Source organism: Paroedura picta, chromosome 5 (genome assembly GCF_049243985.1).
Source record: "Paroedura picta isolate Pp20150507F chromosome 5, Ppicta_v3.0, whole genome shotgun sequence".
NCBI classification, from domain to species: domain Eukaryota; kingdom Metazoa; phylum Chordata; class Lepidosauria; order Squamata; family Gekkonidae; genus Paroedura; species Paroedura picta.
In genome coordinates, this window is record NC_135373.1 from 77,594,432 (window position 1) to 77,618,227 (window position 23,796).

A 23,796-nucleotide genomic window follows, 5' to 3' on the forward strand; every position below is an offset into this window, starting at 1 on the left:
GCAAGACGGAAAATTAAGAGAAACTAAGTGAAAAAGCTGCCCTTTGTGCTGGATGCATATACGCTGTGACTAATCACAACAAACCTTGAAAAAGATACCGGTCAAACTACATGCAACTTTCATTCACTTTCCGGCACATAAATTATTTCCACACACAAAAATGCAGACTATGTCTTAGAGACAATGATGCACAAGTAGAAATAGAATTTGACTTGATGCAGATCCATTTGTGTAACACCTAGCACTTTCCTCCCTATACAGCACAATGCCACAAATTAGCCACTTATGCAAGTAGAAATGCAAATTGGAATACAGTAAGTTTGGATTGATGCAAGCAGTTATCACAGTCTTTTTCCTGTGTTTCAGCTTAGTTTGCTTTCTCTAGAACAGACTGCTTGGGGAAGGCCATGGTGGATGGGCTGCCGACTTCTCACTACCCCATCTCCCAAAAGGGGGAAGGCCTTAGGGGAGTGGGCTGCCTCCTTCCCACCCACCCCATATCTCCCAAAGGCTGGATCAGGCTGGGTAAGGAAGGTCATGTGGGGTAGACTGCCTCCTTCCCCCCCCCCATGTCTCATAAAGCAGTGGCCTGCAACCTTTTTTAGGCTGCGGACCAGTGGGTGTGGGAGGGCGATCCGGCAGCCGTGCATGCACAAAATGCGCATTTGCACCATGCGCGGCCGCATGCGTGAATGCACGGATGTTTTGCACATGTGCATTTGTGTTATGCGCAGCTGCAAACGCGCGTGTTTGTGCATGTGGCCACACTTCCCTCTCCCCCCTCCTCCCGCAAAAAGAAGCTTGCAGCATGGGAGGGGCGGGGAGAGGGAGCCGCGGCCCGGTGCTGGGGCCTTCGCGGCCTGCAGCCCAGTGGTTGGGGAACACCGTCTTAAAGGACAGGTAAGGCTGGGGGTGGGGAGCTGCCTCTTTCCCATCCCCCCATCATCTCCCAAGGGCCAGGCTGGGTGGGGAAGGCTGCTGGATCCCTCCAGCCTCTCTAAGGAGAGTGAGAGTAGGTGAAAACAAAGAGCACTCTGATGGCCAGCTGCAAGGCCATCTGGAGGTGTTGTGAGCCCAGGTCCTATTAGGAAGAACTCCTAGGAGTCCTTGCCAGGAGCTCTCAGCTTCACCTGAACCTCATCTGGATGAGAACTTAGTCGAGCCAGATGTTCAACAGGCAGAGAGCTCTGACCAGCAGCAGGGAATGGAGCTGCATAGAAACCAGGGATTAGATCCCAAAGTTGCAGGAGCTCCTCATTCCTATGACCAGCCCCCAGCTGCAGCTCCCTGCCTTTTCAGCCCACCTGACTCACCTGAACCAATTAGGCAAAGCCAGCTAAGGAGAGGGGTTGTCCCTTCTAAAAGGCAGCATATCATGTTAGCATGACAGTTACTAACTGCAGAAGACTGTGAGTCATTACAGAGTGATGACTGAGATGATAGTGACAGCCTATATTAATTTGAGGCTGAGAGGCCTGGGCTGTGGACTGGGTCTCCTGTTGATGCCCTTGGACTGCCTGAACAAACCCTTGACTTACTGGACTGAGTTAAGACATTCACTGCATTCTGTTTTTGAAATATTGTCTCTGCATTCCTGGCAGCTTGTCTGCGCTTTCTTCCAGCAGAGAGCTGAGACCACATAGGAAGCAGTTGACTCCCCCCCCCCCTTTTCTGGGGGAGAAGGTGTGGGAAGGGGCTGAGGATAGGGCAACTTACCAGCAGCAGGATCTTTCAGATAACTCAGCACCTCTTCTATCCAGCAAGCAGCAGGGAGAGTAAGAACAGACCAGATAAGCCCCATGTTTGGCCCTCACTGGGAGAATCCTCACTCCCAATTGGTGGCACACAGCCAGGGATGGCCAATTAGTTAAGGAATTAGTTGTCTGCATACAATTTCAACTGATTGGCCCTTATTGGCTCTCCCTCTCTATTGGCAGCACTTTCCTAGGGAGGGCCAATCAAGTAGGTAGTGATTTGTCTGCACACAGTTTGACCTGATTCACCCTCAATGGCAAATTGCAATTTGACCTGATTCACCCTCAATGGCAAATTGCAGTTTGACCTGATTCACCCTCATTGGCAGATTGCTCTCTCAGTGGCATACCCAGTGAGGGCCAATTAGGTAGGCAGTGAGTTGTCTGCATGCAATTTGGACTGATTGTCAGAGTGCTCTCTCTATTGGCAGCAGACCCCCAGGGTGGGCCAATCAGGTAGGGAGTGTCAATTTGTCAAGGTAGTTGTCAACTTGAGCTTTATTATGTTTAGTCATGGTTTGTGTGCTCATCCAGATGCATGTGAATGTTATGGATCCTGGGTATATTTGTGCATAGACCTTTATCTGGCCAGGTCATCATGGAGTGATGGCAACTTGATGCCTCCTTGCTTTTCTTATATGTGCCTAGTCCATAATCTTGCCTGTTCTGACAATGGGAACTGTTCTTCTAGGGGAAAGGGAAAGAATCATTCAGAGGCCTGACCTCCAGTGCACTGATGTCCTACATCTGGTCAAGAGCCTGAGATCCGTGGGGTATGTTGGCTGAAACAAATTAACTCCTGATCAGGTCAATATGCTGGCAACTATAGTGATCTACACACAAATCTGCTTATGAGAGGTTTTCTCCGCATATAAATGTATTGGGAGGGGGGATTTCAACCCCCCCTTTGTTTTATTTCAAAATTTTCTGCACAACAGGGTAGTCCCTCAAGTGTGCAGAAAAATATCCTCAGTTCCAAATCCACAGATTTAGCTATTGCTAGGTGACAGCCACAAATGGACACTCTGAGCCCAGCAGGGTAGAAATATAAAAATAAATCAATAAAATAAATATATTGATAGTAGAGATAGGCTTTTAGCAGAACTCCTCTACAAGACTGCACATGTCTTTTAGGCAAGAACTAATCAGCAGGGTAACCCAGACCACTACAGATAGGAAATTTCAAATGAAGACCTGGCTCCCTAACTGATTGGTGGGAATTACCCATGCTAAAACACCTTCCCCCTCACAGTGAAAAAATTGCTTTTCCAGTTTGCAACAAAAGTCCAATGGTGACCAGCTAGCTTTTATGTCAATCATTAGGTCACCTGTCACCTTTGTGGAACAGAACTCTGCACAGTGCTGACTGACCATCCATTGGTTTATGTTTTCAGGAAATGAACCAGGTATAATTTTTATCACAAGCCAACAGCTGAAGGTTTCCAAGAATTATTCAGAAAAGCAAATTCCTCTTTTCTACCAAGCAACATTCTGAAACTTATGTTATTTATGGTTCTTCTTTATCACTGAGATTCAAGGCAGATTACACAGTGAGAGTCAGGGCTGTCAACAGGATGGAACGTGCAATGAGCAATGAAACAAGGCTGGGATGCATTAATTAAAACCAAGTAAAAATCTTGAACAAGGTTGCAACAAAGCACAAGCATCAGCATGACAGATAGTATATATTATATACAGTAGTATAGTCTACTTTCTTTGTCTTTATTAAAACTTTATTAATTGGGGCAGCCACTGGAGTGAATACAACTTTGAGTTGGGTGCATTACAGGAGTCTAATCTGTGTTGAGTGCATTATAGAACTCTAGCCTCAAAATCCATACGATGCTATGGATCCTGGTGGCCAGACTGAGGGGCATTTCCCACGGCTTAAAAATAGCACAATGGTTGCCGATTGAAAACGCTACTAATTTGCCATAACGCACGACGTCGTCAACAATCTGCAACAATCCTGAAACCGATCAGCAATAAGCGCTTCGTTGTGGCGCTTTCAGGGGAATCCAGAAAACTGGATTCACCCTCCGGATAGCGATACACTCCTGCAACCAATCTGCAACAGTAGCGCTAAAGACCTGTGCGTTACCATTGTAGCTGGTTCTTCAAAGTCCCTCCCCCTGGATCTCTCCTCCAAACTTCCGGCGAAGCGATCGCCATTTTTTTTTCTCGGAGCGAGCGGGGATAAACGCACCGGCGAGCCTCTTTCTGTTTAGAGGCTTCCCTGGCTTCAGTCCTTCACCTTTAGTCACTAAGCACAAACCACATAAAAGCCCGTTTGCAGAAATAAAGTCCCTTTATTTTTTACACATAAATTCAGCCGAAAATCGAGCCCGTGAGAAGGGGGGGGGGGAATTTTTTTTTATCACTCGAGCCAGCGTGCCAACGATCATACAATCAAACGATAGATCACATTAGGCAGCTGGATGGGTCTCTCCAGTGCAAGGAATCTACGTAGATTCGTTGCTATGGGTCTGTTTTTTTTTTTTAAAAAGCTTTCTTAAAGGGAAAGGGGCTGTTTGGGAGCATGCTAACGGCTGCCCATTGGCTGCTTGACGGCCAGGGGCGGGACAAGCTTGGCAATAGCGCTTCCTTTCTAGCGATTTCTGCCGAGACCGGAAGCCTGTGGGAAACGCTAAAAAACGCAACTGATTCCACTACAAAGCCAGGTGTGCAAAACGACGAATTCCACTATTTTAAATGGCGATTTTTCATTCCGCAAACAATTTGCAACAAAGATCGCCGTGGGAAATGGCCCCCACAGATAACGGCTCCCCTGGCAGAGCACTTTGTGGAAGCTGAAGTTTTGGGTGATCAAACAAGTGTTTGCACCAGAGAACACACTCTCAACATTTTTAAGGAAAAGGGAGTTGTTTTGGATGTACCAGCTGGACTCCTTCGTACATGGACTGGATGGTTGCATTTTAAACTATCTGTTGGATATTTTGACATAGCGGTTTATCTCTGTGTCCCCCCCATATACGCCCACTAGCCCATAGAAAATTGCTGATGCAATACCAACTGTATTGCACCAGCCTAGCAGGTAGGCATAAAATGTCCCCCCACACATACACATCTTTTTGCAATGACAAAGCTTTTCCTGACACACGTGGGAATGCACTGGTGATTGAGAGCTGGGCAAAAACAGAGGTATGTATGGAGATATTTTTATTGAAATAAGGGCATTTTGTTTTTTAATTGTATAATTTAATCTCCATCTAATTTACAGAGTGGGGGCCTCTGGAAGTGCTTATTTTAGAAGACGGGCTCCAAATCAGATGCCTTCACGTTAGAAAGACTAGTGGGAACAGTATCTAACAGTAAGTTACCACCATGTTTATATAAATTAAACATATACAATAAAAATATATTACATCAGACACTTAAAAAAATATGCTTGTTCTAACATGTTTTGAAAATTTATTTTTTCAGGATTTCTTTTTGCCACCCAGCAATCTTTTTGATTTTATACACGAGTGCATTCCTCACAATAATTTGACCACTGAAGAAGACTCCTTGGGGTCAAACGTGTTTTATGTTGGTCTATTTCATGTGCAATTAGAAATATGATGTTTTAAAATTATGATTGTTTTAATATGTTAAATTAACGCAATTTATGTAATAAATATTTGAAAATTTTAAAAATTATTTTTGCAGCTCAATCCTTGGGTTCCTAATTTGGCCAGACTGACAGAGTCATGGTAGGGTGCCTTCATTTGGGTAAAAGTAAGTTGGCTGAAAGCATTTATTGCAACTGCATTTATTTGCTCCTCCAGCAATAATGCTGGATCCTTTAGAACTCCACAGCTTTTAACTGAGTCAGCAAGGTTAAGCTGAACATCACTGAAGGCAGGAAGTACAGTAATCAGCATTACCTCTATCTTGGCTGGATTTAGTTTCTATTTGTTCATTCTTAGCCATTAAACCTCAGTGAACAGGGAGTTGTTCAGGACTTTGACTGGATCACTAGGAGATACAGAGATGGGTGTCTTCAGCATATTGATGACAGCCAACCCCCAAATTATAAATGACTAGAATTAAAGCCTGTTGTAGCGCTAGCGGGGGGGGGGGTAGGGAAAAATAGCAGAGAGAGGGAGGTAGAAGAGAGTGATTAAGATAGAGACAGTGTGGCATTGGGAAGAGAAAGGAGATGGGTTGTCCAGTCTGTAAGGGCATGAGGTTGAATATGTGTGTTGTGGGGGGGGGGGTTGTGGTGGCGTGGTGACAAATAAGGGCATGGGTGTGGAGAGATGGGGGTCAAGAACCTGTGGTTTGGAATGTTCGTGGAGTGTGGGAGAGGACTGACCCTTCGGAATTTTGGCATAGTGGTTACAGATGAGCTTTCCAGAGCCATGTCCTCAGATATGTGAAGGGAATATCAGACTGGAGACTCTTCTTAGGGAGAGATTACATGGCAACCAATTCCTCCCAGTTCTGTGTTCAACCTTGTTTCCCTTCTTATGTGAATTATGCCACAGACACCGAAATGTCCCCCCTGCCCTAATCCACATGGGGGAGTCACAGTACACAGGTGTCTGCCCTGCTCCTTCTGTCTCCCCCCCCCTTTTTTTTACTGTTGATATGTTTTGTGTCCACATGCTTCTTTTACTGTTTCTCCTTAGAAGAAGAGCTTTAGTACCCTGCTGTTTACTACCCAAAGGAGCCTCAAAGCGGTTTACAAACACCTTTTCCCTTCCTCTCCCCACAACAGACAACCTGTGAGGGATGTGGTGCTGTGAGAGGTCTGAGAGAACTGGGAATGGGCTGCAGTCACCCAGCAGGCCTCAGGTGTCTCGAAGCAGTTTCTAATTGCCTTCCCTTTCTCTCCCCATAATAGACACCCTGTGAGCAAGGTGGAGCTGAGAGAGTTCTGTGAGAACTGGGAATGGTCTACAGTTACTCATCAGGCGTCTCAAAGCACTTTAGAATTGCCTTTTCTTCCCTTCTCCATAACAGACTCCCTGTGAGGGAGGTGGGGATAGAGAGAGCACTAGCTCATGGTTTGGTGTAGGTTCAGTGCCTCACTTTGAAGCTGGCAACCCTAAGAGGAGGTCTCTCTGTGCATAGCAGTCTTGACCCTTGTCAGGTTTATTCACACCTAGATAGTGTGGAATTCCAGAACATCAACCTATACCAATCTGATAACCTTACCTCCTTTCTGCAATGTTTCCTTGACCTGAAATAGGTCAGGGAGTGCTAGGTGGCTGCGGGGGCATTATACACTTTTGAGGCCCCAGACGTCCAGACTTCAAATACTTCAGACCAGAAATAGCCAACCTCCAGGTGAGTCCTGAAGATCTCCTGGAATTGCTGCTCTTCTCCAGACTATAAAGATCAGCTCTGCAGGCAAAAATGGCTGCTTTGGAGGTGTAACATTGTATCCCACTGAAGTTTAGGGATGCCAGCCTCCAGATGGGGTCTGAGAATTCCCTGAAAGTACAGCTCATCTCCAGGAAATTAGGCTGAAGGGAAAGCTCTCTCCCCTCACATGCATCCCTTCAAAAGGAACACACATGGCCCCAGACACTACTTGGCTAGCACAGTCTGTTGCTTGGCTAGTGATATCTGCTCTTCTGAAGCATGAGGCCTACTGCTGGCAACTGCAGTGCCTGTTATCTGCAAGGCCAAGTTGTTGCCTAATAAAAGTGGATAAACTAGTTTCCCCCAAAGTCTCACTGTCTATCTTCCTGTAAAGCTAACTCCATTTGAAATTCTGGGCCACTTATGCCTTTTAATTTCATAGGATGTTCCTGGCAAATACTGTTTTTTGTCTACCAGGCCAAGCTTGAGAAAAGTCACTTCAGTTCCCATGTCTCTCCAGCCATTTACTTGTTCAGTATTTAAAGTTTCAGGCTGTAAATATTCTTTTATTTAGATTTCTTGCACTTTCCAGACTCGCAGGACAGATGCGAGATCTCTCAGACTGACAACTGACCTCTAGAGCAGTGTTCCCCAACTCCCGAGCCGTGGACCGGTACCAGGCTGTGGAGAATTCAGTACTAGACCGTGGGGGGGGGGGTGGCGCAGGCGCACCGGCGGGCGCAAATGCACAGGTGCAGTTGCTCCTCCTCTGCCTCAGCTGCGTGCTGGCCCCGACGTCTGTCCCCCTTTGGGCCCAGATTGGGCGCAGGAGGCAGGGCAATGGATGAACGTGCACAGCCAAGCACATGAAGTGGCAGCAGCCCCAGCCCCAGGGGCAGGGCTGCGTGCCAGGCTGCACATCCAGCGACGAGTCGACCACAACCCACTGCCCTCCCTTTCATGCTCTGATGCAAAAGAGGGGTCTGGAGAGGAAAAATGGCAGCACTGGTGGAGCTTCTGGGGGTAGAGAGGGGTAAGGAGCATGGCAGGGATGGCTGGGGAGCCCCGGGGGCCTAGGAAGTGGCAAGCAGTCAGCTGCACAGGGAGGGGGAAGGGGGGAAGAGTGTTGGCCTGGCCCCAGCCCGGCAAGGCTGATGTGGGCAGAGCTGCTCAGCCCTCCTCCCGCAGGCCTCCGGACTAGCAAAGGGCGTGCATGGGGTTTGGTGGGGGAGAGCTGGACGAGTATTAATGGGGAAGGGGCAGGGAGATTGTGACACCGCTCCCCACGGGAAAATGGAGACTGGGCCCTTCCTGGACATGGCCGCTCAGGGGAGATCTCTGACGGGCATTGAAACCCGGCCCCACTGCCCCACCTTTCAGGATGTGCCTAAGGAGGGCATGGTCTTGTCAATCCTGGCCACAAAGAGTTTGCCTTCTGCCGCGACTTGTCTCACGGATGCCGGCACCGATATCTCCCTCCCCCCTGCAGCGGAGCGCTCACTGCGCCACGGGGGGGGGGGGTGTGTGTGGGCACCGGCGCACTGGCGGGTGCAAATGTGCAGGCCCGGCAGCTCCGCACCTGCGCATTTGCGCCCGCTTGTGCACCAGCGCCCACGCCTCCCTCTCCCCCACTGGTCCCCGGCCCAAAAAAGGTGGGATCCACTGATCTAGACTACAGAAATTACATAGCTTACAAACCCTGCCCCCGGGCTCCACCTTAAACTCTCCAGGAATTTCCCCATCTCAGAGTTGGCAACCCTAGACATGAGTCACTTTCAAATCAGGATGACATATTTCAAGATATTTCAAATGTGTGCTCAAGGCTGAAGCTGGAAGTAGTGCATACCTCTCTTTCCATTGAAACTGTAACCATCAAAGCTTCTCTAAAGTATGGATGACCCATAGCACAGCTCTCAATGGAGGGAATACCAGAATTTTTGCACTAGACAGAAAAGGTCTTGCTCTGGACACTCACAGAAGTAGGACTTAGAGCAGTGGTTCTCAACCTTGGGGTCATGACCCCATTTGGGGTCGCTTGGCCCCTTCTGCAGGGTCACCCCATTGCTGGCCATGGCGGGTGGCAGTGACCAGAGGCAAGTGGTGGTGGTAGGCAGAGGCAGCAGCGGAGTCATGGCACTGGCTGCCTCCACACCACCTCTATTGTTGCCCCTGTGCATATGCCGCCCACCCACGCGCACGCTGCCAAAGTTTGGGTCACGGCAAGAAAGAGGTTGAGAACCGCTAACTTAGAGTATATACTTAATAGAATGTGTACTATCAGAAGTTTATACTGCTGTGCAGATTTCCAGCCATGACTTAGACCAGTGGTCCCCAACCCCCGGTCTGGAGACCGGGACCGGATCGCGGATCAGTCAGTACCAGGCTGCGGCTCCTCCTCTTCCCTGGCTGCTGCCTCGGGGGCTGCCCTGCCACTCTGCCACCAGCTCACCTTTGGTGCTCTCCAGCAGCCACCATGGCTGGGGCTCCCCCTTGGCATGGCACTGCACAGCTGCTGCTGGCAGCACCCCCCAGCAGGCAGCGGGAAGTAGGGGGGGCGGTGGAAAAGCAAGTGGAGCAGGGACTCAGGCGGCGGCAGCGAGGTCCCTTGGCAAAAGTCTACCCCCCCTCCGGGCCTCAGTAAAATTGTCAAGTGTTGACCAGTCCCCGGTGATAAAAAGGTTGGGGACCACTAACTTAGACAATATCACTGTACCTAATAGTCAAGGGCTACCCCTCATGCAGAGAAGCAAAAAGAGAGAACAACAGCTGTGGTTTAGTGTTTGTCAAACCCAGGGAACCCCAACTTTGCAGAAAAATCTGCATAGATTAAATTATAAAAATTGTCAATTTAGGAGTAAAAAGAGAAATGAAACATGGAAATGAAATAATGAAACTGGTGAACGAACTTACAGAAGTCTGCAAACTCTTTTCTCAAACAGATTTGCAAATCTAACAGACCTTGAAGAGTATCTTATGTATAAGTCATGATGTATTTCTTTTATCATTTACTAGGAGGCTCAGCTGCTCAGAGTTCTAAAGTTGCTCCTCACCTGCAACAGTATCCATCATGATAATAAGCTACAAGACCACATGGGCCTTTTCAAGTATATCTGAATAACCATGTTATCCCTTACAATCCTATCTGCTAATTAAGGTAATTTAATAAACCCATCAGGAGATAGCAACTCACCCCCACCTCAACAAAAGCCTCCCATGGAGACAAGGTCATGCCCAAGATGTCTCTCAGAAGCCTGACCTTGCTACTGGCAGTAGTGGGGCCACCTGGGTTGTGGATGAAGATCCCCTGGGCTGGTGCAACAAGGGAAGAGTGGGGTTTGGATCAGTGGCATGGGCTAGGGCCAACCAGTTGGGAGTGGCCTGCAAAGGGAGCCCTTGTGAAATGGGGAAGGCAACCACTGGGCTTGCAGAGGATACACAGCCCTAGCTTGAGAGCAGGTGAAGGTCTAGCCAAGGAACAGTATGCATGGAACTGAGCAGGAAAGGAGTAGGAATAGGAAAGGAGTAGGAACAACCCCCTCCTGTTTTCTTCTGAAGCTTAGGAAAGGAAGGTGTCATCACAGCAGACTTGACCAGTAGGCAATGGGGATGTGACAGTTTTATACTGGCTGTGACTCATGCAACTCACCCCACAACAAAGCTGCTTGTTGTTCCCCTTCATAGATGAATCAGGTTGCAAACAGATCAGGGCTAAATTACAATTAAAACTGTAGGACAGAAACAAAATATCTTTAAAAACCAACCACTCTCAGTGGTTGGTTTTTAAAGAAAGCATATGGTACTTTCCTGCCAAGCTGTAAGGACATTTCCAGGTATGCTATAGAAGATGCTCATTTCAGCTGTGGAACTCAAGACCACTTGCTTGCGTGCAGGTTGAAGCTTGCTTGCAGGTTGAAATTGGAATCAGTTTTCTATTTATAAATAGGACAATCTTGCCAGAAACTCATTTATGCACTGTGGTGAAGCCTGCAAGACTAGAGCTAGAGTTTCACATAAATTGCTTCCTTTATGTAAAGAATGAGAACAATGAGATGTGATATGTGTCCCTTTTGTGCCCCCCCTCACCTTTGGCAACTTCTTTAATTGAAGAGTGCTATAACCAGAAAGAGGCCAAAGACATAAATAATAAACAAGTAAGCATGAGGCTGTGAATATAAAATATTGATTTCAGTGGCAAAGCTAAAAGTTTCCCCTTCAGACAAATGCATGTGGAGGAGGAAGTTATCACAGGTGACAAAACTGCAAGACCAGAACATTTACTGTTGGTTAGGAAGCTCTGGTACTCCACATAATCAAAAACAGGGGACATGTGAAATGAAGAACTATTTGTGCCAAATGTGATAAAACCAAAAGAGCTTATATATGAATACAGATTTAAAAACAGAAAAGGAAGATGAATACTATTTCCAGCCTGTTTCAAACTTTTGAGCATGGAGGAGTCCCTGAAATAAATGTTCAGGCTTTGAGGACCCCCTGGAAGTGATGTCAGCTGGCCACACCTCCCTGCCATGCTCCCTGGAAGTGGCATGACCATCTGCATCCTTCACTCCCTCCCCCCAACTTTACTGCTTCTACCACATGTGGCTTTGCCTCATGTGGATCAGAAAGATGGGCAGGAGCTGAGAAGACAGCCCAGAACCCCTGCCATGCCACAATCCACTCCCTCCTCCCTTTGATTTTCACACTAACGGCCTACCCACCAAGCCCTTTGGCTGGAGGTGGGCAGTTCCCTAGTATGTGCTCAAGTCTATTTAGGTAGGAGGGGAAGGCCATGGGCCCCCTCTGGAGCTCCCGCAGACCCCCAAGGGTTCACGGAAACCTGATTGGGAATCCCTGCATTATACTGTTTTATATTTATATTTCAAGCCAGTTTCCCGCTCCAGACCAGGAAGTTCCTGGACATTTGGAGGTAGAGTCCTCCCTCAAAGGCCAAAACATTCCTGGAAAGAGCCCTGCCCCCCACTTTTACTCAGAATTCCGTGGCAGCCTAGTGACAGCCACTGAGGGAATCTGTTTGTTAAAGCTGAATGGATCCTTTTATAATTTTGAATTTTATAAACCCCCAATGTATTTTTCTAGATTTCATGTTCTTCTGAAAACCTGGAGTGTTTTTTCAGAGTTGTAGAAAGTTCTGTCTTGCTTGTTCGCTGCTTCAGATTAGGCTGACTTGCTATTAGACTATAGATAAGCGGGAACCCATAAGGACTTGCAGGAGGCATTTCCTTTCCTCCTACCCCACTATTTCCTCCTTCCCTTTCCTGAAAACCTCCCTTTCTCTGCTTCCTTCTTTCCTTAGAGGTGCTAGCTTCAGGTTGGGAAATTCCTAGGGATTCGGGCACAGTTTGGGAAGGAAAGCAACATCAGCAGGGCTGATGGCGGCTTTATAGAGGAGAATGCTGTCCGTGCTCCTTAGCCTGTGACATAGTGCCTCATGCTGCCGCTGCAAGATATCCCTGGGCCTTATCAGCCATTCAGGGAAAGAGGACATCCGCTGCTCATCTTCCAACAAGAAGTTGTTGTCCAGTTCTGCCTTGTCCATTTTGGCCTGGCCTGGCCTGGCCACCAATGGCGCCAGCAGCACAAAGGGGAATGCAGAAATATCTTCCTTCCATTCCTATGGGGCAACAGACGGCCTGAAGCGAGTCAGGGCCGAGATGGGGCTGTCCAGTGCCAACATCATGTGGAAGCGGGAATTAGACCCGTTGCCATACGAGGACCAGCCTAGTCTTTTCCCCCATTTGGAATCAAACTCTGGTTGCCAACATACCATGTAACGAATAGAGAGAAACTACTACTATTGTACCTTTTTTCACTGGATTGCCCCAAATCCATACGTCACACTAAATACATGCCAGCATGCAGCTATTTAATCACACCAGAAATGGTTGCAGTATTACAAATCAAAACATGGAAAAGATTTCAGAGAGGCAGAAAGGAGATACACTAAAAGAAATAATACAGTATTGATCATAAAGATATACTGAATGTTCATTTCATCAGATTTAATATTGTCTACGATTTAACTTCTTTGATTCATATAGCAAGGATGTAAACAATAAAAGTTATTCATTTTAAATGTACATGCCATCAACAAATCAGCTAGTAAAGTTTTTTTTAAATATACATAGGCAATCACATTTTCCCTTGCAAGAGGGATGAATAATACATGGCTTGTTACTATGAAGTAACAGCTGCTGAAAAAACAGTTGCGTTTTGAACACTTAACATATAATATTATTTTTATTTTGGATGTTTAAATTCTTTCACAAACCTAGAGCTTTAGCCTACATGCTTCTCTAGATCGGAGGCTTCATTAATTTTCTTGATGTTTTTGGTTTACAGCATTAAATAAATTGGATTGAAAGACTATCATGAAGCACAGAGTCAGCTGAAGATTACTTTGCCCTTTGAATAGCTTTCTTTGGTAAAATGTGTATTTTAAATCACATCTATTTAGGCCAAACCCTAACCTTTTGTACAGGAGAGTGGGGAAAGTTATTTTCAAGTAACAAAAGGAGACATGACAATGTTCTCATCTGTTTAATCGCCATCCTATTTCTGATCACAAAAATGTAGTGACAAAAGGAGGAGAGAGAAACATAGAGAAGTCTGGGATCCACAGTGTAGACTGGTATGTTCTTTTTTTCTATATAGCACTATATCCCCCTTTTAAAGATATCAGGTAACCCTCAATGCAGCTGCTTTTTTTTGCCATCAAATCACAGCCAATTTATGGTGACCCTGTGGAGTTTACAAGGCAAAAGACATTCAGAAGTGGGTGCCACTGGCTATCTCTGCATAGCAACTCTGGTAGTCTCTCATCCAAATACTAAACAGGGATGACCCCTGCATAGCATCCAAGATCTGACAAGATTGGCCTAGCCTGGGCCTATCCAGTTGATGTATCATAGCTGATAAATGCTCTATTCAAGTAAATAAGGTTTTGACAAAAAAAGGAGGCATACTGGTAACAGAATTCCAGTGAAAAACCTTTGATATTTGAATACAAATGGGGTGTTTAAGATCACAAATATAAAACATGTCATGATTAAAACTCACCTTAAAGTCATTGTATTATTTGATTAAATCAAAGAGGAAACCTTCTGTCCTACCTCACAGGTTTGTGATGAGAATAAGACAGGAGAGAAGAAGGATGTAAACTCTGGATCCCCATTGAGAAGATGTGGGGTATAAATAAGTAAATGGCCTAAGATCATGATTGGCATTCAAAAAAACAGAATTTAATACAGGCTTAGAATCCCATTTGGTGGTGGGGAATCTAACTCAGGCTAACTCCCACATTTATTCATCATGGATAAATGGAGTTGGTTGCTAACAGCTGAAAGGGAGGTACAACACAAGCAAGTCTGGCAACAAAAATCGGCATGTGCTGATTTAAAGTAATATTAATTAATTAATTAATTAATTCATAGATTTCTTGACTGCTCCACCCAATAAGCCAGCTTGGAGCAGTTTCCAACATGATCAGATATATGCCATTCATAAAATACAAATACAATAATTCATAAAAATTCATTTACATTTAAACCTTACAATTAAATTCACTGAAAACTATTAAAACCATCTACATTAAAGCCAACAACCCGTAACCAGCTAAAAACTTTGTGCATGCTGCCAATTATCAATCGATTGATGTCAGGGAATCAGTGTACGTGGAAGAGGGCTTGGACAACTACTTTCCAGGGGCTGTAAACCAGATGCCTCTACAGACTGCCAAATTTCATGACTTTCTCTCTCGTGATGCTTGGGTTGGCTGTATGATCTGAGGTATGCCCCCAGAGAGGCTTCTCAGGGCACTTGCCAGTACAGAGCACTGATGGTTGCAAGGATCCACCAATACTCTCTTGCAGCTGCATACATCTGCTCAATTAGGAGACATAGCAGTGGGAAGCTTTAAGAAGAACAGATTGCATATTACCATTTGTTTTCAAGAATGGAAGGCAACTGAAAGAAGCAAGGGGAGCAATTTTTGGCATTTCCCTTTTCCCACTGCAGGTCTCCACTTTGTCCCCTCTACTGTTCTTGAGGGTCTGATGAGTCCCAGGACTATGAGGGGCTCAATGGCCTGTGGTGGAAGGAGGAAGTCCCATACCATGAGCTCTGCTCCACTAACAGAACTTGTTGGCTAAAAGCCAATAACATCTATTTATGGACTGGCTTCCGAACTGTGCATTCTACACAATGTTTACAACAACCATATAAAGCAGGCTGATATTCCTAGTCCTAGACTATTATTCCCAATTATGGTTTGTTTGTTTTTTGAGGCTGGCAGCTGCTTAAGTGAGCTCACAAAAAACATTCAGTATGAATAGGTGTTTTGTGGCTCACATCTCATGCTTTTAACCATTATCTGGAACCGCTCGGTGAGAGGTATCATAATTGGTTAAGGGGTAAGTGGGCGGAGAGTGGGAGGAGCCAGTCCAGGTGAGGGGCCGATCGGAAGGCGCAAAGCGATTTCCGATTGGCCCCTCACCTGGACAGACAGGGGCTCCAGCCAGTCGGGTGAGGAGCCAATCGGAAGGCACAAAGCACCTTCCAATTGGGCCCTCACCAGGACAGACCAGCGTTCCATCCAGTCGCGCCTCCTGACCCACCCATCCAGTCAGGGGCAATCTGGAGACATCACTGCCAGTTTGCTCCTGACCACCACAGGGAGAGGAGGTCAGTAGAGCTGCCAAGAGGGGTGAGAACAGAGGCTTGGACAGGCTGTGCCAGCCCTTTTCACACCAAGGCTGTCCTAACTGTCACGTTCAACTGTAAATTGCCTCAGACCACTGACAGAGCTGGCAGGAGGCTGCAGAGTGCTCCCCCTCCTCCCCCTTCAGGCTTGCTGGGAAGGAGCCTCTGACAGCCCCTGACTGAGGAGAGGGAGGTGTTTCCAAGAGCAACGCAGGGGAGTCTGTGAGCATGGGGGTGGGCATTCCTTTTGAGGGGGGGGGATTTTTCCTTCTGCCAAATGGCTGATAGGGAGGCCACAGAAAAGCCCCTTCTCACTTAAAATACTGCTCTGGCTGGGGGTTAGACACAGCCAAGCCATGTGTATTTCTTCTTCGCAACTCTGCAGATTTGAGGCCACTGCACAGCATTATTCTGCAGACAAAACTGGATGCTGTTGTGGAGGTTCTTTTGTCTCCTGTTTCATCTGCAAAACAACCCTGTGCAATAGGCCTCAAGTCTTTCAATTCAACAACAACCTGTGTGGGAGGCCTTAAATGTTTCTTCTCTACCACAACCATGTCCAAAGTAGCCCTTTCTGCCTGGGGAGCAGATCTTTATACTATGCAGATGAGCTGTAATTCCAGGAGCTCTCCAGGCCCACCTGGAAGCTGGCTACTCCTGGGTTGGAAATATTACTGGAGCTTTGGAGGTGGGACTTCAAAATATTACAATGCCTCAGAGTCCAGCCTTCAAAGGAGACATTTTTACCTGCAGTTGGGAGGGGGTTGTGCAGGTGTTTCCCTCCTGGGTTATGGGCTATGGCAAGCCCTTGCCAGCAAATGTTTGTATTCTGGGGTGCAGACAGACCAGCATCAGTCCTGTGAGTCTGGAAAGTACAGGAAGAGCTAAAATAATATTTACAGCCTGAAATTGTAAATAGTGAACAAGTAAATGGCCGGAGAGACATGGGAACTGACTTGACTTTTTTCAACCTTGGCCTGGCAAATAAAAAAACAGTATAAAAAAACCTTACTAAGGTCAAGACTGCTGTGCACAGAGAGACTTCCTCTTAGGGTTGCCAGCTTCCATGTGAGGCTCCCTACCCCACCTCCCTCATGGGGAGTCTGCTATGGGGAGAAGAAGGGAAGACTATTGGAAAATGCTTTGAGACACCTGAAGCCTGCTGAGTCACCGCGGCCCATTCTCAGTTCTCTCAGACCTCTCACAGCCCCACATCCCTCACAGGTGGTCTGTTGTGGGGAGGCAAAGGGAAAAGGTGTTCGTAAACCACTTTGAGACTCCTTTGGGTAGTAAATAACAGGTACAAAATCCAGTTCTTCTAAGGAGCAACCATGAAAGAAGCATGTGGGCACATAACGTTTTATCAACAGTGAAAACATGGGGACCGAAGGAGCAGGGTGGACAGCTGTGTACTGTGACTACCCCATCTGTATTAGGGCAGGAGGACATTTTGGTTTCTGTGGCCTAATTCACACAAGAAGGGAAATGATGCAGAACTGGGAGGAATTGGTTGCCATGTAATTTCACCCTAAGAAGAGTCTCCAGTCTGATTTTCCCTTCACATATCTGAAGACATGGCTCTGGAAAGCTCATCTGTAACCACTATGCCACTATTCCCAAAGGTCAGTCCTCTCCGGGGGGGGGGGGGGAGGAGGCTTTCCCCATGGGCCCAAAACACACCCGCAGCCTCAAGGAGGTGTGCTTCTGGGCCGGGGGGGGGGGGGGAGGCCATGCCGCTGCCGGGGGGGGGGGGGTGGCGAGAGAAGGAAGCCTTCCTCCTGGCCCCAAAAGCACAACTAGTGCATGTTGTATTTACAAGTACAACAGGCTTTAAATCTAGTATCATGCATAATAAAGTATTTTAGAATCAACACTATTTGCAGGGAATAAGATAACAGAGCAGGTTTTCACATCCATGTTGTTTTTGTTTCTGATTTATTTTGCTTGGCTGTTTGTAAATGCTATGATGGGGATATAATAGTTCTGAAAAAATGTTTAATCATTGGCCCAGGGGAGGTGTACATATGTGTGTGTACACACACACACACACACACACACACACACACACACATATATATATATATCCTGATTTCAACAGACTAGCAATGAGATCCCAGTAATCTTTTGCTCCAGGACTGCTGGTCAAGAAGTAGAGTGGTTACTGAAAGGTATTAAAGCTAAATAACTTCAGCAGCTCCACAAAGTGAATGAAATCCAAATGAAACAAAGACTTGAAGAAAATGTTCACAGGGGATACCAGTCGAACAGTGGAATGCAGGGCATTTTAATTATAGTTGGCATGTATAAGAAAGATGTTAATCAAGCAAATACCTGTCAAACACAAAATTGACCTTCCCATTGGCCCACTCCCCACAAAAGTAAGCTTCTAGGTAAAACTTCACTCTCCCTTTTTTTCAAGTTTGAAAGTGATAAATAATAGCAACAGGTTTTATTGTAATTCTTGCTTTGCAAAGAAATAACTCTTATTCTGGAAGAGGAAAAATGTATTTTCTGCAGTAGACACAAAAGCCCCAGGTCTATATAGATACATGCCAGGCCTGCATTCCATGAGAAATGGAGGATTGAGTCTAATATTGAATGCAGAATATTTACTTACACCCGTTTCTTTTAAACATCCACAAATGCTCTAATGGATTGTCACTGTACAGAACATGTATTTTAATTTCAATTCATTTCCCCCCTCTTTTTTTAAAGTGAGAATTTTTAAATAAGCCTCAGAGCTGGTAAAGGGGAGGATTTCTGGGTCTTTAAAAATATAATTTAATTGAGAACATAATTTTTTGAAAAAATATGAGGTGCAACTGAAGATTGGGAGCCATTTTAAAGACCACCTCCAATAATGGTCTTAATTTTGAAAATATGTAATGAAGTATGTGCTATTTTGTCCTAATAAATAAATACACCCACTCAATGCTCCTGTCCTAGAGATGAAAAAGTTCCCTAGTTTTACTCTGGAATGGTGACAGAACGTTCATGCAAACATGCTCCGGTTCATTAAAAGACATCCGGTATCTCCTGCCTTCATTTTCTTCAGTCGATCTCCTTGTTCTTCACAGAGTTATCGGGTTTGCAAAGGATTCGGAAACCAAACTGAACATCCAAACGGAGGTTGAGGGAAGGGCATTTTTCAGAGGGCCTTAAAAAAAGGGGGGATATGAAGGATTCCATCTCTCGCTCCCCCATCGCCCTCGCCCTGCGTTGTCAGCTTCAAGCCATAACCTACCTACTTTGGGACAATCTTGGTAATTGGCAACGGGGGTGCCAGTCTTAATCTCTTTCTCTCGTAACTATTTCATCAGGATTCTTTAAAAAAAATCTTGGGCGGGGGGGGGGAATCGTATAGCATGAGGGCGGAAATTATCGGAAACTTGACTCATGGAGGAACACGTTCGCCTCCTACGCGCCTTTTTCGCCCCGTCTTCACACAACATGGAGAAGGGTGCTTGCACTCGAAAGCTCACGCCTTGAATAAATCGTTGTTGGTCTTAAAGGTGCTCCTGGACTCTGATTTTATTGTGCTACTTCAGACCAACACGGCTACTCATTTGAATCTATCAACATGGAGAAAGAGCGAGAGAGAGAGAAACGTGCTCCTATTTACACTGCGAACCATTCATCCTCGCGCTAACAGCCCACGAAGCCGCGGCCGGCGCCTTAGCTCAAGGGAAAGGGCAAAGCCGCGCAGAGGGCTGCGAGCGGGGCCCCCGCAGGCCATAGCCTACCTGTTAGTCCGGCCGCGTCCTCGCCTCGCGTCTCCTCTTCTCCGGCGAGAAGCCCAAGCCAAGGTGCCTTCGCGGCCCCGCCTTCCGCTTTCTGTTGGTGGAGCGTCCTTTGTTACAGGAGCTGGGAGTCTCTTCCAGGCGGATCCGCTTGCAGGCAAAAGACCTCTTGTCGGATCGACGGCGGACGAAGGTTTGGATTGGAAAACGTTCCTAACCCCACCGCCCAAAAAAGAAAGCAAGTAAGCAACCCCCAAAAGGATTTTGGACCCGACGTGGTGCAAGAGGCGGAATGAATGAGATGTTGCGAGGACGACCTTCAGCTGCAGCTACTGCTGGCGCTGCGTTCCCCGCGAAGCTACTCCCACCTCCTCCTCCTCCTCCTCCTCCCTCCCCCGCCGGTGCACATCTATGTACGTATGTGGTCGAGACGCTGGGCGGCTCGCGCCCCGGATCACCGAGCCCTTGCGCGCATCCTACGCCCTTTGGCGGCAGGGGATTAGGGCTCGGGTCGAGAAGGCTCCCGGGCGTCTCCTGCTCAGGTGGCGGAGCTGATGCCCGAGACACAACCGCGCCTGGCGGTGGAGGAAAGATTTCTGCGCGTGGCGGCCGCGTGCTGCCGCAGGCCGGCTGTGTACAGAATCGATCCCCCGGCAGGAAGGAAGTCGCTTTTGGCCCCTTTTCTAACGGATCTGGCTGAAAATGGGTTAAGAGGATCCCTTCTTTCCTCCGCCAGAACTTGGGGGAGGGCAGACAGCCGAGTGTTACTTCGGTAGAGCCTGGCAGCAGCAAGGTATATCCAAAAGGAGGAGTTAAGGCTGTTCTACTGTTTACCGTCTCATATCTGTGTGTATTTCGGCAGCTTCTCCCGTGCTGATCCGTACCTGTTAAAACAACCCTCTGGTTTGTGTGTATAGGGTGGGGGGTATTCTGGCTACATCTTGGACTTAATAGTGCTTTGTCTTGTGTATTGGGCTGCTACCATCTCTGCGTACTAGGCATGGCATCAGGCATGACACAGGAATCTAGATGAATCTAGTCTCTGAATCATATTTTGGGGGTAATTAAATACCATATGCATTATTCAATACGTGTGAAGTCCAGTTTCTCAGGCAAAAAAATGAAACATTGAAAGATCATTCCAATTAAATCTTGGTTCTAGCATATTTGCAATCAAGGCCTAGGAAGGTTATTCCAAAAGCTATTTATTTTTATTTAAAATATTTAATACCACCTTTCCACCCAGTTATGGCCCACTTCCTAGCACCTCATTCTTATACATGGATGGGAATCCTATTATTTTTCAGGAACTGTTCCAGAGGTTACATTACAATGTGCAATTGAACTTGTACTTTCTTCCAGTAAGAAAATGTATCAGTCTGCCAAGCAAACCACAACACAGCCTTTTCATGACAATGTGAAAAACATGTGTGAAGATGACAATACCAATCATCATGAGAGAACCACTTTCAAGCATGCTTCTTGAGTGGAAAGTATTTGTGAAATGTGATCTAGTCTAGATGATAAAACAGAACAATGCATAGTGAAATGCTGTGTGATTTTTTGCGGCGCTTAAATATTTGTCATAAATTCTATCCTTCCATCTCCTGTCCATAAAGAAATGTTTGCTGAAAGTAGGGCTACCACTCACTATTACTTTACAATTAGATACAGCAGAAGTCTAATTTATGGATTGTATTCTGACATTCCTGCAACTGACATGTATTATGCATACCCAATTTCCTGTCTCCCAAGCTCAGAATTCAACTTCTGAGAAGCTGGTGCCGAACATTGGTTCTCCGTGGAAGAATTAGACGTCTTTATGTGAAGCCAGAGGGATCACATGCTGTGACATCAAAAGGATCATGTGACTGGGGGAGGGAAGCAGGTGACTTAGGAAGCTTTGTAAGAAGTAGCTTGGATTAATCCTTCCAGCAGCCAGAGATAGGTTATTCTGGTAGAGGGCTGTTACATTTGGCACATGCCTTGTGCCTCCACACATAATGTGGTTTGTTTGCATGCATATCTACAAGATAAAAATTGCATAGAAAGGATTTTTTAAATGAATGATGTTGTTTCCTACTGATGTGTGAATTAATGCTACTTGGCCTTAGACAGCATCATATAGAGAAGTGGTAAGGACCAGAATGCTAAGCACTTTTCATGTTCGAAAAAAAAATAGTATGGTATTTTAGTATATTAAATAGTATATTAAGAGTCCTGGTGTCTCTTGGTTATATTGTGATATGGCTTTAACAAGAGGCAATAAGACTTAAACAAGAGGCAGTAATGCCAATAAGAGTTAGAGAAACGTAAGACTGAGGGCTATATTCATCTGGGGCTACCAAGCTTCCTTGATCTCATCATGATGCTGCTGCTACAGGAAAAGTAAGTGAGGTTGAATGTCTGGTCAGAACAGGTTCGCCTTGGTTGGAAGAAGATTATTAATTTGCCTCTGCTATATCCTGGATGCAAGTACTAGACACAATAACTTTGACACTAACAGTGCTATCATATCATACTTACTCAGAAACGTCCCACGGTGTTCAATGGTGTTCACTACACCAAGCTGACTCTCTTCAGTGGTTCAAAAGAGTCAGCTTGGTGTGGTGGTTAGGGGAGCAGACTTCTAATCTGGTGAGCTGGATTTGATTCCCCATTCCCCCTCCACATGCAGCCAGCTGGGTGACCTTGGGCTTGCCACAGCAAGCTGTTCTGACCGAGCAGTAATCTCAGGGCTCTCTCAACCTCACCTACCTCACTGGGTGTCTGTTGTGGGAAGAGGAAAGGGAAGGTGATTGTAAGCCACTTTGAGACTCCTTTGGGTAGAGAAAAGCGGCATGCAAGAACCAACTCTTCTAAGGCAGATAAAAAATTTTCCATATGGAGATCATGTCTCAATCACCGCCTAGTGGTGGTGGTGGTGGTGGTGAAAATTGTGATCAAATCACAATGGACTTACCCCATAGGGCTTTCAAAAAGATTCAGAGGTAGGTAGCCACTGCCTGCCTCTATGTAGTGACCCTGGTATTCCTTGGTAGTCTCCTGTCTAAATACTGATCAAACCCTGCTTAGCTGCCAAGATCTGACAAGATTGGCGTTAACCTGGGCTGTCCACTTCAAGGGCAATAATATGCCTACCTAGAAGTATTTCCACTATTTCGAAGCCCACTTTCACATAAACATGCATTAGGATTAAAGTGCAACTGGACTAGAATCTATGATAGATATTTTTTATATTGAAAGGAGAAAGAATAAACAAACACTGGACTGACATTTAGTTGCACAGTGTTCAGACTGCTGTCTTACAGTGCCATTCTAAGCAGAGTTTCACTTTCTAAGCCTGTGGATTTTAACAAATGGGTATAACTGTGTTTAGGGTGAAGTTTGAAGCTAGTGGCACCTTTAAGACCACTGGGACATGTAGCAGTACATTCAAGCATCTTGGGGAAAGTTGTTTAAATGCCATAGTCACCTCCCAAACATAAATCTTGGGCTATGATATCCCTACTAAATGCCCTTTTTTATGGTTCTCTAGTGATAATAATGACAACAAAGGACTTAAGACAGAAACAAAACTCACGAACACTTAAGTTCTTTAAACCACTGTTGATTAACAGATGATGCCAAAACAGGTAATGCTGATGAAATCATGACAACAGAATAAAGGTATGCATGAAAGCCTATACAAATCTTGTTATAGCTATTCCTTTGGCTACTCTTTCCCCTTCTCTTATTCTTAATAATTTATTTTTAATCCACCCTTCCAATGCTACTCAGATCTGGTAAGAACATTAATAAAACGTCATATACAAATAGGTTAAAAATGTTATTAATCAACATGCCCCCAAGTAATATTTCCAGACATGGGATTTTGGCATCAAGAGATGATCTTTCCATCTCCCACAGGGCTCTATTCTCTCTTGGGAGCACATTCCACTAGGCTGGGGTCAGGGCCAATCTCACCTGCTTTGGCCTGGGGATCCTGAGCAGGTAAAAGCGGCATATAAAAACCAATTCTTCTTATTCCCAGGTAAGTGTGCATAGAACTGTACCCAAAGTCTTGGAGAAGAGGTCTTTCCCCAAGACCTCCAAATGTGATGACTGGTTCTCCCTTCCCTATTTTCTGACTCAGGATAGGCTGAGAGTTCACCTAGCATCTTCATGGCAGAGTAGGGATTTGAATATACAGCTTCTGGATCCTTATTCTAGCCACAGTGTGTCTCCCTCATTGTGCCTCCCTGTCGTCACCTGGGAGCATCAGCATGATA

The 23,796-nt window shown here is 46.0% G+C and overlaps 2 protein-coding genes across 3 annotated transcripts in view; one reads left to right on the forward strand and one right to left on the reverse strand.

Moving 5' to 3' along the window:
- SLC38A1 (solute carrier family 38 member 1) overlaps positions 1-19,700 on the reverse strand; it is a 76,370-nt gene extending 56,670 nt beyond the window's left edge. The window contains exons 1-2 of one of the 2 annotated variants that reach the window (XM_077338649.1): positions 19,529-19,665; positions 16,533-16,650 (exon numbers count right to left, since the gene is read on the reverse strand). The gene's annotated coding sequence lies outside the window, so the exon portion shown is untranslated. Of the gene's footprint in view, positions 1-16,532; positions 16,651-19,528 lie in introns of both variants that reach the window. The other variant, XM_077338648.1, reaches the window with a different exon arrangement.
- On the forward strand, positions 19,151-21,074 carry LOC143838883 (uncharacterized). The gene is made up of 2 exons (XM_077340791.1): positions 19,151-19,767; positions 20,888-21,074. The coding sequence occupies exons 1-2, from the start codon at positions 19,151-19,153 to the stop codon at positions 21,009-21,011; spliced, it is 741 nt and encodes a 246-aa protein (XP_077196906.1). The 3' UTR covers positions 21,012-21,074.
- The last annotated feature ends 2,722 nt before the right edge of the window (positions 21,075-23,796 follow it).

Coding starts and splice junctions, on each gene's coding strand:
- LOC143838883 (XM_077340791.1), top strand. CDS start 19,151: ATGAGGGCGGAAATTATCGGAAACTTGACTCATGGAGGAACACGTTCG. Junction 19,768..20,887: donor CCGCCCAAAAAAGAAAGCAA/GTAAGCAACCCC, acceptor ACTTTCTTCCAG/TAAGAAAATGTATCAGTCTG.